Source organism: Varanus komodoensis, unplaced genomic scaffold (genome assembly GCF_004798865.1).
Source record: "Varanus komodoensis strain SLA01 unplaced genomic scaffold, ASM479886v1 scaffold43, whole genome shotgun sequence".
NCBI lineage: Eukaryota > Metazoa > Chordata > Lepidosauria > Squamata > Varanidae > Varanus > Varanus komodoensis.
Window position 1 is genome coordinate 4823014 of NW_025335985.1, and position 14181 is coordinate 4837194.

General features: G+C 39.6%; 1 protein-coding gene across 11 annotated transcripts in view; it reads left to right on the forward strand.

Moving 5' to 3' along the window:
- Positions 1-14181, forward strand: part of ZNF462 (zinc finger protein 462) — a 152551-nt gene that overhangs the window by 54702 nt on the left and 83668 nt on the right. For 8 of the 11 annotated variants that reach the window (XR_006416054.1, XM_044443821.1, XM_044443818.1 and 5 more), the window contains exon 2: positions 13233-13485. Coding sequence is in view for 10 of the 11 variants with exons in the window: in XM_044443821.1 (XP_044299756.1) it covers positions 13266-13485 (220 nt within the window). In the remaining variant the exon portion in view is untranslated. Of the gene's footprint in view, positions 1-8301; positions 8321-8558; positions 9809-9854; positions 10470-13232; positions 13486-14181 lie in introns of those variants that run through there. The other 3 variants (XM_044443816.1, XM_044443814.1, XM_044443815.1) reach the window with 3 other exon arrangements.

Here is a 14181-nt window from a genome sequence, read left to right on the forward strand (position 1 = left end):
TTATCATCACAGAAAAAACAGTCCCTGCAGCAATGCATTGTGAAAAGAAGCACATGGAACATGTCTGTAAATGCAGTCTCACTCATCTACACAGACAGAAACTCTTTCTCTCATACATACATAGAAAGGCTTGTTTTGAAGCCTGGTGCTCCTGTTTTAGCAATAACCTTCATCACACAGAAAATTGCACTCAGGATCCATAGAAGCAGACTCCTTACAGCCATACCAAATTCATCATTTTCTTCTTATTGATTAGGAAACTCATAATCTCTGACCCACACAAACAATTACCCTCTGGAATCCAGCTACAACTTTGGTGAGCATCCAAAATCCACCTATTAGCATATTATGATAATAGTGATCTCCAAGCCACCTCAGCAAAGAAAGACTTCCAACTCGTTGAAAGGAAAGGTTTTAAACCCACATCAGGCCAAATTAATTAGTCTAAGCTAGTCAGCTGGAGAGCACACAGAGGCAGAGGTTTTAGAAATAAATTAACTGGTTACCACACAGAGATAAAAATTGATTTTTTAAAAAGTGTGCTTAGAAGTATTTTTGTCTCCTGCCACTTAGAAACAAGTTTTTAAACTATCTTAAATGGTTAAACCCACCTACATGAGGGAAATGACCCACTTCTGTGAATTTTAAAAATTAATTTGCACTGGGGAAAAAGACCTACACTCACCCACAGAGAGTAGAAGGATCCTCTCCCCCTCCCAATAAAACAATTAGGAAAGATTAACAGAAATATTTAAAAAGCAAGGAGGCCATTTCGATACACATAAGAAACAGCTGGGCCAGATAGCTGCTAATAGCCCCAGAACCAGTCTAGCATGCTGCTTGAATAACCTTGATTACCACTTTCTGCAAGAACTTTGATAGGTCACCGTATGCTGGCTAGGCTTATTGAGCTTATGGTCGTGTAACCCCGGTGGCACCCTCCTAATAGCATCCTTTTTGGGTTGAATCTGTTCTTCTCTGTAATGCCTGTGTCTGCCTTCCTCTTTTCTCCCCTCCTTCATTCCTCCCAGAACTAACAGGTCTGGGTGTAGAGGCATTAGTCCTCCAGGAAAGAAGTCATGTTCTTTTTAGGCAGTCTTGATTGCAAAAACTGATGCTGGGTTGGACCAGGAATCCCTTTTTTCCTAGTCCACATGCACAGTGCAGTAGTAATGAATGCGTTCTCCAAGTAAGCAAGCAGCATACCTAGTAGTCCAAACAGAAGAGGAGGGGGAGGAGGGTGTCAGGAAGCAGCGGTTCAGTGGCTTGCTTACCCCTGCCCACCAGGCATTCCTGATTTATCTTGTAAAGGTTGGTGGACAAAGTTGTCCCTATGGTGTTCTATCTCTTTAAGAGGTAAGCCAGTTATAAGCATAACATTTAAGTGAAGGGCAAGAAACCATTTTGCTTTTGCAGCAGAATTCTGAATGAATGGTTGAGCATGTATAATCATTTCACTGGCCAAACGATCCTGGACCTAGATGGAACTATGGAGCATTCTTAGCTAAGTTCTTTCACCCCCCCCCCCCGCCCCCAGGCCTTGGGTTTTCCAAATATTTGACTTTTTGAAAGATATCTGAGGATGCTGCTATGTTCATATATACAATAGCACCTAACTGATTGTTTACTTTTGATCTTCAGGACAGCAGCTTTCTAAAAGCAAATACTGTAGGAAGCTTAGTCCCAGAATTCCTGTGGGTGAACTGGAGTACTGCCATGATTCCTTGACTGAGAACTGTAAGCTGGAATAAGAAACAGCCTTTAGTAGTGGGAAGGAGGTGGTCTTAAGCATTTGGTGGAAGAAATGTCCATATAAAAATAGCACATAAAACAGGAATGGCCAATCTTTTTCACTCACAGGCACAGGCCTTGGGATTGGGAAGGGCATTCCATCTGTAGATGGGTTTACCAAAATGAAAGAAAGAAAGGAAAAAGTAATTCAAGCAGTTTACCTGTTTAAATATGAGTTGATTCATGGATTGCTATAGTAATGGATTTCTGTTTGGAATTTGTGAATGTTTGATAATTTTAATCTGATTAATTTTAGTAATAGTAAATAGTGTTTATAGATACTGTGATTATATATAACTTCCTGAGATTATAAAATACACTTTTTGCATTCCATTAAAGTTTACTTATCTAGTGAACTGTATTAATGCTTATTAATGAACTTATTTCCATTATTACATATTAAAACCTTTAATACACGGGTGACCAGATTGCTCAACTGAATAAACTCAAAGAACTACATGTGGCTCTTGAGCCTTTTTGACCACTGCTGCCATAATACATTTATTACATTGATGTTCCATGCATTTAAATACACTATGCTTTTCAATACACTATGATGTCTATTAACCAGCAGGGCAGGTGTGTGTGCAGGAGGGCACCAAGATTGTTTCCTTCTACAGTATCTTTCTGATATCCTGGTTTTGGTTCAGCTTTCCATGGGTGCTGAAAAGTCTGTGCTTGCCTATAATAAAGCATGGATTCTTTTGTTTGCTTAATACAGAAAAATTGCCTTATGGCAGTGTCAGTCAATGAGGCTTGGAATGTTTCACCTACATCATAGATCCCATAAGTGGAAAAGGTGCCATATTTGATGGCATTGTTGGAGTGGAGAATAAGGAGCTATAGGCCTGCCTAAGCTTCAACCCATAGAGACCTGACCTCCTGCCTGCCCCTCCCATCCCATGTTATGGCTTTCTTCTAGCTCAGTAAGCAAGAAGTAGCACTTTAGAAAGAGGCAAGGGGCTGTATATGAGCTGTAGAGTGATTATAGTAGCCTTATACACTGGACCTGTGTGGCTTATTGCCATAAAGATTAGCCAGAGCTTCTAAAAAAAGAAAAATGAGCAGCTAAAAATAAATTCTGCTCCATAGCAAGTATGAAGAGTCTTTAGAATAAAGTTGCCTAACTGATATCCCATAGTATGAAACCTGTTACTCTGGTTGTTCATGAACGTTAGCATAACTAAAGTTGTCATAGGTAATCAAAGATAACTGGCTATTAGTCCTAATTCCAATAGCATGGAAAACGGCACAAGTTCAAATTAAGAAAAAATTTAAATGCACTAATATTGTAGGGAGTGGACCACTGCTCAGTTATTTTGAAATTGAATTAAATTACATGTAAATTGAATCAAAATATTAGAAAATCAGATGGGATGTTCATTACCTGTCTTCAGAGTAAAGATAATCCTGCAGTATAAAAACTTTTGAAGAGCCTACCAACTTGTGCATGCATCAGTAATGTAAATAATAGGATACAATTAAAGAATACTGAATAACAACTGACCAAAAATATGGGATATCAAAATTCAAAGCCCAAATATATCCAAATGTCTGTACTGAAAGTGATATACTTTTTAAAAATAAGCATCTAAATACAAATATATACAGTGTTACCTCGGCCTTGGTTCACGAACAAATCGGATCACGAACAAAAATTTCTGAAAAATTTTGACTAGGGTTGCAAACACCACTTGGGTGGCAGCCAAGATCACAGCCACACCCCCCCCCCCCCAGATTGGGGAGATGACCATGATCGCAGTTGTTTTCGTGCAGGGAAGGCATGCGTGATCAGAGGTGCACTGCTGCAGGAAAGACGGAAGCGGCAAAGCAGAGCCATGGGGGAGATGGCTGAGACTCCGCCTGTCTTTCCTGCAGGAGCGCGCCTCTGATCAGGCACGCCTTCCCTGCACGAATGGAACTGCGATCGCGGCCATCTCCCCACCCCGACGCACCATTTGCACCCATCCCTCCCTCCCCCAGTGTGCCCGCAATCATGCCCATCTCTCTCCTCCCCACCCCCCCAGCACACCGGTATGACAGGCGTGTGCAGGGATGACAGGCGTGTTCTCGGGGGGGGGGGGAGATGGCCGTGCTTGGGCTTTGAGTGTGTGGTGGGGGAGATGGCCACGATCTTTGTTGTCACTTTGCTTCACATTTTTCTGATTTAAAAAATGGTTACAGAACAGATTAGCCTTATTTACATTGAACCTTATGGGGAAATTTAACTTGGGTCATGACCAGACCAGAGTCCTGGAACGGATTAAGTTCATGAGCCAAGGTACCACTGTATAGGTAAGGTATAAAATGTGCCTGTAGAATTAGCAAATGCAAAGAAACGGTCATACATTGATGTTCCAGTAAACAAGATATACAGCCTACTAAGAAATAAGCTCCATTAGTTTAATTGTCATTATTCCAAAGTAATTTTGTTTGGAATTGAGTTTCCTACAGACCAAATCGGCCGCGAACTGAAATTTCATAAAAATTTTGCCACAGGTCGCGAACTCTGCATCGGGTGACAATTGAGAGTGCGCCCGCCTTCCATGCATGGGCGCGATTGTATTGTGGTTGTGCTGGGGTGGGAGATGGCTGCAATCATGCTCAGGGGGCGGGTGGGGGGAGATGGCTGCAAGCATGCCATCAAGCACTTGGGAACACTTAGTACTTCCCCAGTCACTAACCCCCACAATCTCTTTGACTATTCTTTCCTTAATGTAATGCTATGGACTGGAAGATCTAAGGCTTAGATGCATAGACGATCCATGCAGTGAGGTGTAGGACTGAGGCTTTGATCTATTCTGCCAGGTCTGTCATAATACATCTTTAATCTAGAATTTTGTGTATAAGCACCTACATGAGATCTCTCCTTTTACAGTGTGCCCACCTCATTCTCATACCACATGAATAAACTTCATACTCAAGCTATGTGTTGAACGGAGGCTAACTTTTCATATTGTGCTCTGCCAAATTTGGAGCATGGTTTCAGTGAGCAGCAATTCTATTTATACACATATGCTTTGTGTGTCTTTGTACTGTGGGTGAGGGTGTGTGTGTGTCCCAGATGAAGATATCTTGAGCATTTGTCGTAATGATCAGGCTATCATTATGAGAAGTCCCTACTCTTTTGTTCAATGCACTGTTACAAATTCTTGTTCTCTGGTAGCATGGTTTTAGAATTTCCTTTTAAAGCCTGATGGCTTTGCAAGTACAAAATCTCCTCTTAACATTGCAGTGACCTCCTGCTTTGATAGATCACTGATTCACCTATTGCAAAGGGTCAAATTAGTAGTATATTACACATGTAGAAGCTCACTGATGACTGTCAAGCTTGCATCTGTTATCACCAGAAAAGTCATTGGTGTGTGTATGTGTGTGTGCATGGAAATATCTCTAATGTCTTTTTTTAGTAACAAGATACTCAAGTATGAGGTTCATATATTAGGAAACTTCAGCCCAGTCCTGTGAAGCCACAAATGGTAGCTTGGTATTTTCTCCAGGGCTCATAAGCTGCTTTTAACTGGCTCAGCATCTGTCTATTTCCTCCCTTGCTGCTGGTCCTTCACCACATTAGACTTCTCTGAGGAAGATGGCCTCCACAAACTAAGGCTCCTCTCAGACTCAAAGTCACCACACTTATCTCTACTTGCAATAGCAGTGTCCTGTCACCAAATAAACATTCTCCTCTCTCACCTCAGCAGTACTACAGAAGATTACATTCCAATGTATTTAAAATACATTTAAGTCCAAACCATGTCTTCTTAAAATATCTTTTGCTTTCTTAGCACTAAGGGGAAGAAGGAAATGCATTATTTTTACACGTGTTATAAAGGTGTACAACAGAGCAGATGTGATGCTAGTTCACTGGAAATCCAACTGAAATCATTTCCTTGGCATTAGCCAGATGAAAATTACATGTGTACCTAAGTTTAACCATGGTTCCCTTGAAAACTTGATTTTTTTAAAAAAATGTAGATAATTGTAAATCATTATGAGCTTTGTCCATATAGCACTAAATCATGTTTGACACTGGGTAGGTAAGTGAGATGGGCAATCTCTTCAGAGGAGAATGAGGATATAATATAAACATCCAGCTTCTGTTGGCTAACTTTGGTTTGCAGAACACAGTATTTTATCTGCAGTGGACGTATAATAATAGTTATCCTGGTAGGATGATAGTTACTACTACTAATAATAATGAAGTACAATGTTAGACTAACATATCTGTCCTAAAGATACTCCTAAGCTGTCTATATAAAGCACTTCACTAGCAATCTAGTGGTAATAGTAAAAGCTTTTTCAGTAAATAATGCTGTTTCTTGAGTTTAAATCAAGATTTCTCTGGTAGAAAAATGTCCTATAGTACTTATGGTACTTCAGGTTCTATTTCTTGAAGGTTTTCTGAGGTCTATAATTAGGTGGCTGTTGAATCACATTGATGTTTCAAAGTTTATTTCTGGTAAACTAATCTCTCTCCAGCACAGAGAGAAGATTAGACCAATACTAAGGCTTTCTGGATTATATTAAGAGAAGTTTGCTTAAATGTATGGAGAAAGCAAATCCATCTACAATTTATTTTCCACATACACATCTTTGGAGGATTCATATATCTATTATGTTGAACTTCTGATATTGAACTTAAGATCTGTCTTGAACTAGGCCTTATGAAAATGCCCATTGTGCATAAAATTTATGTTTGCCGCTGCTTTACTTTACTAAGAAGACACATGCTCTGGAGCTGGGAAGATTTCAGGTACAAAAGCAGTTTAAAAAATAATAGTGGCTTGAGTTTGAAGAGTTACTGTAAAGTCATTGTAAATGTAAAGATTCACCCACGAGCACTGCCTGTTCTCAACCACTGAACTCTGTTATGATATATTCCAGTTCTGAAATTCTACATTTTCAAAAGTAGCTTGACACCTAGGATGGGAAGGGACTGTTGTTCAGTAAACTCCAAGTTAAATCTCCAACCGCTATATATGGAAGTCATTTTATGGTTCTTTTAATCTAAGTGGCAAAAAAGCCCCAAAGTAAATTGGAAATTCAGATAGTGTATGTGGCATGTTTGACTTTTGGTTATAGCAGTTTCAGTACCACAAACACAGGTCCTTTTTCATTCTCTTTGAATATAGCTTTCTGCCCTTTGTGTTGATAGCTGACCATTCTCCCAGAACATGCATCAGCTCTAAATTATTATCAACCTTGATTTTAGAGCCATAATAAAATATGAAACGGCAACACTTTTATGCACTTCTGTTATTTTTGCCTAATTTTATTCTCATTGCCAATTTATGGGTTTTGTTTGCTCAAAATTTGGGTAACATAGTAGAGTTTTGATTTTTTTTTCTTCAGTATAACAGACCATGAACAGTCCTGTTTATAACCACATGAAATTGTTGCAACTGCTGCCTTTGTCATTATGGACAAACATGCCGATATTGTTTCCATATATCTCTCTTTCATGTGCATCTTGACAGCATATTAACATCTGCAGTGAAAATGAGCTCCATTCTTCAGCTGACAGATGGGTCCTTTTGCTCTTTATTTCTCAGAGACAAAGAAAAATACAGACAGTGCATTTGGATTTCCTTGATCACTTAAACCATGTAAGATCTTTGGGGAATTCCCCATCTTGTTGATGGGGGAAGTACTTACCTAATAAAACCCAAAGATTTTTTTTTAAAGTTCTTCTGATTTCGTTGATGAATTAAAATTGATGGGTCACTAAGTTGTAGCTGACAACATTTACTGATGGCAGCTCCTACTTTGCATGATTTGGAGATTTTTTAAAAATAAAGGTCAGGAGTCGTTGTAAAAGCTTTAAAAGTAATTTAAAAATCAGTGGTCACATTCTGCCAGGAATGTCTCCTGTACACAATTCATTGAAATGAATTGGAGCATACCTACTAAGAGCACACAGGGGACCTTGCCCCCTTCCACTCCATTCAGTAAGATCTGTTCTGAGAGGCTTGTCTTGATGAACACCTGGTGATCACACAGCTCTTGAATCTGTGTTGCTGGAGAACAAACATAATATTTGGCTTGAGTGTTTGTGTATGGACAAGCCAGAGTTAACATCCTTCGAAGGTAACTTCAAGGAAGTGCAAGCATATGGTGCTGCTGACTGATGACAATTCTTTGTTGCTTTTCTTGTTCAGCGGCAGAGACTGAGTTATACCTTGGGGAGAGATGTTTTAATTTTTCCTCTCACTCCCTTATTTTGTTTCCTAAATCAATCTGAGAACTTTCCATACAGGAGAAACCGTAGAGGAGGGCCATTTTATCACTCTGTTCCTTAAGGACTCAACAGTTTTTAAAGGAAAAAGATCTTCCCCCCTCCCACCTCGCTTTCTCTTTCCCTTCAGTTTTCCTACACAATGGAGCTTTCATAGAACCTCTCTCCAAAAGGAATAGCTCCAGCCTTTGTGTTGAAGGGTGTGCCTATTGGCAAGGCTCGCTGAGGCAGACAGCTTGGCTGGTGATTAACAAAGGTCATTAGACTTTGGAATCTGGCAGGCAGAGTCAGATGGTATGTCTTCTGTGCATAGAAGAACGACTCCCAAGAGGCTGAAGCGTATTGGAGGGCTTTTCCCTCCCTTCTCTCCTTTTCTCTCTCCTCTCTATTTTATTTTTTAATGTTGTTTTTATGTTAGAATAGGTGACACTTCTTGTTTCAGTCAGTTAAGCCAGTTTTGTTAAGTCTTTTTTCTTAAACAAAAGCTGCTGTTGCTGGTATGTTTGTGGGGTCAAGAAGGAGCCTTTCGAGATACTTAGCTCATGGCTGTGTTAGGGGAGACAACAGATGCTGATCTGACATCCATGTTGGAGCCTTCCAGCATCTGTTCTTTCCTGCAAGAGCTGAATCCTAAGAAGTTCTGGTCTTCTACAATACTGGTTCCTAACACCAGCCTTGGAAAGAGTGAGAGATGAGGTGGTGTGAGGAAGAATCTTTTACACATGGAGATGAGATTGAGAAAGTGAAGCCATGTTGTGTGCTAGCTAGGAGCATTAAGTCTCTCTCTCTCTCTTTCTCTGAGTACATGACTTGTCTGCTCTAAAATGGCTGCACTCTCTCTCCTAAAGCTCAGAGGACTAGGGCAGCTTAGTGAGTCTTAAAGCTTCAGTGACGCAGGAGCTCACATATCTCTTGAAAGTGTGATAAACACATTCAGCAGAGCTGTGGCTTGTTGGCTCAGATGAAAGGACTATACTTGGAGGGGGAGGTGATGAGGATGGACAGGGAAAAGTGGAGGATGTGCTTCTGTCTGTCTGTGTGTCTGTCTTTCCTTCCTTCTAGTTCTTCCTATGGAGCATTCTGAATTCAGGAGTTGTCTGCTGCACCATGGCAAGAGAAGAGGGCGGGGGAGGGATTGTTTTCAGGTCTAATGGACTGTGCTAAAGGAGACTTGTGGGGTGGGGCCTCCCTGCTCACTGCTGTAATTTGATCCAGAGCAGATAGCAACCTCTTCCACACAGTCTGGTCTGGTGCTTGCACATAAAAGATTGAGTATCTTGATTGTTGTTAACTTTGTTAGCTGAAAAGAAGGCAGTGCCACTGTTCATTCTTTCAATGCAAGGAAGGAGAAGAGAGCAAAGAGGAAGGAGGCAGAGTGGTGAACCAACGCATTGCAGGGTTTTAAATCCTGTTGGTACATGTGCCTTTGTGTTAAAAAAAAAAAAAAGACTGTGCTACCAGGAAGAACTTTCTTCTGATGCAGAATCCTGACAGCAAAGCCTTTCTTTATTATAATACTGTTGTGCTTTGAGCACTCGGTAGCAGTAACTTTATATTGCTGTACAATGAGAGAAGGGAATTTTCATCAGGACATGTTTTGGCTGCTGTTCCATCTCTTGGGCTTGTGGAGTTCCTAGGCTGAATGTGACCTGCTTGAGTATGTGAGGAGACTTTAAAATAAGCAATCCATTCATTAAGATAATAGTTGCTGCTGGATCCATGGAATAATGGCGTAGAGGTTTTCAATTTATCTTTCATATACATGTCTTCCTACTGAAAGTGGTATGTTTCCACTTACTCATTAAGCATCTTCTAAAATAATAGAAATGATAGATTTTAACAGGATCATGTACTAAACTTGCTTTCTTTCAGCAGCATTTGACCCATGAAACACTGGAGGTGGGTAGGGGGGTGGGAATGTAATTCTGATCATTCTGTTGAAAGATTCTTACTGTATGATGGAAAGACAACTAGGTGCTATATTTATATTCCCCACAGCTGAGGAGATATTTTAAAATTCACTTAAGTGGTAGAATAATATTTATAATATTCAAAGTAATAGGTTGGGAAGTGAGATAACTAGTTAAGGTATTTTACAGGGAAAAAATGTGTGTATGGGGTCATGTATTGGCTAGAGAGTTGGGTTTACCATGGAGAGATCTGGATAGAAATCCAGCTCAACTCACAGAGTGACCTTGGGCCAGTTAGGCAATTTAAGCAAAACCTGCTTCACAGTATTGTTTTGTGTGTGGTACTGTGTGTGTGACACTTCCGCTCTTTGTGGGAAGCGTGGGATAAAATATTGTAAGTAAATCTATCAGAACTTTCAGGAAAGTGTCTCAAAATACCCCTTTGTTACTTTTTTCATTGCATTCTGTGGTTGGTGACTTCCTGTCATGCACTTCTTTCTTTTTTGTTGGAGATGGACTGATGATAGCAATAGGTAAGAGCTGAAGAAAGACAATAGGACAGGTTCTGTACAAAAAGTAGTTACAACTGCCATAGCAGAAGATGCACAGAAATCTGGAGAAGGACATTGTGTATTGGTGTTTCTGTGCAAATGCTAGGCACTGCTAAGCCAAGATGATAAGACTTGGTTTTAGAGGAAAACCTAGGCATGGTGGTATCATGGAAACTTGAAGAAATGGAGAGAACCAGTGATTATCTGTCTCTGGATATAAATTCTGTAAAAACCTGGATCTATAAAAATCCATAAAAATTGTTGCTCTATATGTTTAAGGGAGCATAGTGTTGAACAGCCTAGAAAATCTAAATGGGGCAAGCATTTCAACAGAAGCTCTGCAGGTAGCGCTTCTGTTGAAGCTCTATGTAGGCAACCATGGAGGTAGTCAGACTGTTGGATGACAGAGGAGTTAACTGAGTACTAAAGAAGGATAAGGAAATGGTGGAGAAGCTGATTTTTTGTCATCTGTCTTTACTACAACAAGACACCTATACCTAATGTTTTCAGGAAAGGAGTCTGAGGAATGAAGGCAGATGCAGGTGACAAAAGTGTGGAGTAGTGGTTAGAGTGCTGCACTGGGGTTTGGTTCTACTTCCCACATGACAATAAAACTGATGGGTGACCTTGGATGAGTCACATTCTAGGATTGTTGTGAGGATAAATAGACTGGAGTGGGAAATCTAAGGGCTTTGAATTCCTTGCAAAAAGAAAAAAAGTCACGATACATGAATTTTTGTCATGCTGTTGTTGATTGTACTGGGCCTGGATGGTATCCATTCTGGAGTTCTTAACTCAAATATTTAATTGTTAATGATCTAAGAAAAATATTTAGAATATGAATATGACTTCTGTAAAGGTAAATCCTGTTTCACCAAACTTTTAGAGTTGTTTGAGAGTAATCACGTGGATGGGCTGATCTGGTAGGTATAGTTTGTTTCCAGAAGGATTTTGACAATGTTCCTCACCAACAGGGTAGGTTTGATTGAAATCAAATCAATTTAAATCTTAAATCACTAGTCAGTAAGACTAGATTTAAATCATGGTTTATCACATAATTTGCATGCATGCCTTACCCATAGATAAAGGAACTAACGTCATTAAAATATTGCTGAACTGGATCTCTTTTATGACCTGCTGCCATTATAGGTTTTCTCCTCCTGGAAGAAATAATATAAGCTTCATGCTACACACAATTGTGGAGTATTCTGCAGAAAAGGTTTCACTTTCATTTTTACTGCTTGCCCCTCCCTCCATACACTTAGCTTCTTGTGCAGATCTATTCTACTCCCAACAAACTTCTTCTATTCATTGAAAATTGTGAAACTTAGCACTTAAGAGGTAAGGGGCTGGTTCTATGGATATAGATTTGCAAAGGAGCAATGGGATTAAGGTATGTTTATTTTATAACATTTTTTTCTGTGAGGCACATCATCTCTGCCCACACACATTCAAAGTATTGAGAACTGTAAAACCAAGCATTTGTGGTAATAACCTTTAGGTTAAAAAAAGCCCAATAATGTTATGGAAACCTCTGGAAGAATATGACAGTGTGAATGGATTCATCCACCCCCCCCCTCCCAATTAATGGAAGAATGTAAGCAGGGATCCATATTGGGACCAAGGTTTTTCAGCTTACTCATAAATGATTTGAAATTAGGAATGAACATTGCAGTGGCCAAGTTTGCTGATTTCAAATTATTTTGGGTGATTAAGGATCTTTCCAAACTGGGAGAATTGGCACCAAAATGGCAAATTCCACTCAGTTGTGAACTCTCTGTAACTAACTAAGAAAGAGATCGTGTGGTTGTAGTGGGCAGCCTGAATGAAAATGACAACCTACTATGTGGCTTTTGTGATAAAAGCAAGTGTGATGTTGGGCTTAAATAAGCAAGGAATTGGAAAAAAAAAACTGCCAATATCATACTGCTTTCATAGTGGTGCAACCAAGCCTAGAATACTGTGTGCAGTTCTGGTAACCATGCCTAAAAGAGGGATATTGTAGAGTTGAAGAAAGGTGCAGAAAATGGCAGTTAAACTGATCGGTGGGCTGAGCAACTCACTTACGAGGAAATGTTGCAACATCTGGAATTGTTTAGTACAGAAAAAGATAGACATGATAGAGGTGTACAGAATTATGTATAGTGCGGAGAAAGTGGAAAGGAGACTTTTTTCTCTCCTGTAATAATAGAACCCAGATTCATCCCATAAAACTGATTGGTAGGAGATTCAGGAAAGACAAAAAGTGCGCTTCACAAAGTGCATATGATGTAGGGATCGTCAGCAATCTGAATGGTTTTAAAAGCGGATTAAGCAAATTCAAGGAGGTTAAGGCTATCAATGAATAGTCTTGATTTCTATACGCTGTTACCAGTTTCAGAGACAGTACACGCGCTGCTTGTGAATTTGGGAGGTTGTTTTTCTCACGTCCTCTATGGATTTCCTGTGGGCAGGTAGCAGGCCACTATACAAATAGAATTCTGGATTCAGTGGACCTTTGGTGTGATCCGTCATGACTCTTGCATTCTTACGTTTTTGCAGTGTCACCTCTGGAATTCCTGTAATTTGCTGCTGCTCTTTTTTCTGCAGTTTTTTTCGGGCAAGGGTAAATGTTTCTGATAAAATCCTCCTATCTTTTCTCAAGGCTTAATCTGTGCCATTCAACATATTTTATATGCTACTAGTTGTTAAATTAATGAACAGTTCCCTTACACTTTATCGCCTTTTCCCTTTTTTCTTCCTTAGGATTTCCTAATGTAAAACTTACCAATAAGGACTATGGAGGTGCTACAGTGTGATGGCTGTGATTTTCGAGCACCATCCTACGAAGATCTTAAAGCTCACATTCAGGATGTTCATACCGCATTTCTACAGCCCACAGATGTTACGGAGGAAACACCTGGTCAATCAAGGTTTAGTTCCATGAACAGCAATGACCAGGCAGAGGTGGAATATTCTTCTGTAAAAGATGAATTTGCAGTTGGAGATGACATGGCAGGTAAATATTGCTCATTTCTTCATATTTGAGATGTTATTTTAATTATTTAGTCTACTGCAGGATTCTCAGATTATGATTCTGTTGAGCCATGAGGACATCTCATATATTATATCATAAATGGTTTTGAAAGTGAACTGCTTCCTATAGTTACCATATTCAGTATTTAGCAACCCATTGGATTCCATTGCAAACCTATTATGAACATCTTGCAATAGCCTATACCATTGAATCAATGGCATTCAGTTACAGTTGTTCCCACAAGTTTGTGCTTAACTTAATCAAAAGTTTAAAAATGTCATTGCCTCTTATGATGCAGTTAGCTCCCAATTTTTGTCCACTCATAAGACTTATTTGATAATATTCAGGAATTCCAACATTACTTCTTAGAAAGTTTATACTCTCCTGAAAGGTATGTTCATAGTTAATTGTCTGAGTATGCAAAGCTAGATGGCACCTTTATATATAGATAGATAGCAGTGGGCACCCATGCATGCACACACTTACAGAAATAGCAATGAATACATTTCAAGTGAGGTATTGAGGAAACTCCATTCGTAGCCAATATAACTGATAGTAATCTTTTGCTATTGGTGGCCTTTGTCACAGACATATCTTTGTTAGAATGGCATTCTGTGTCCCACGTTATTTTTTACATAGTTGTTCATTTCTTCTTTGTCACATCTAGTTATGCATTGA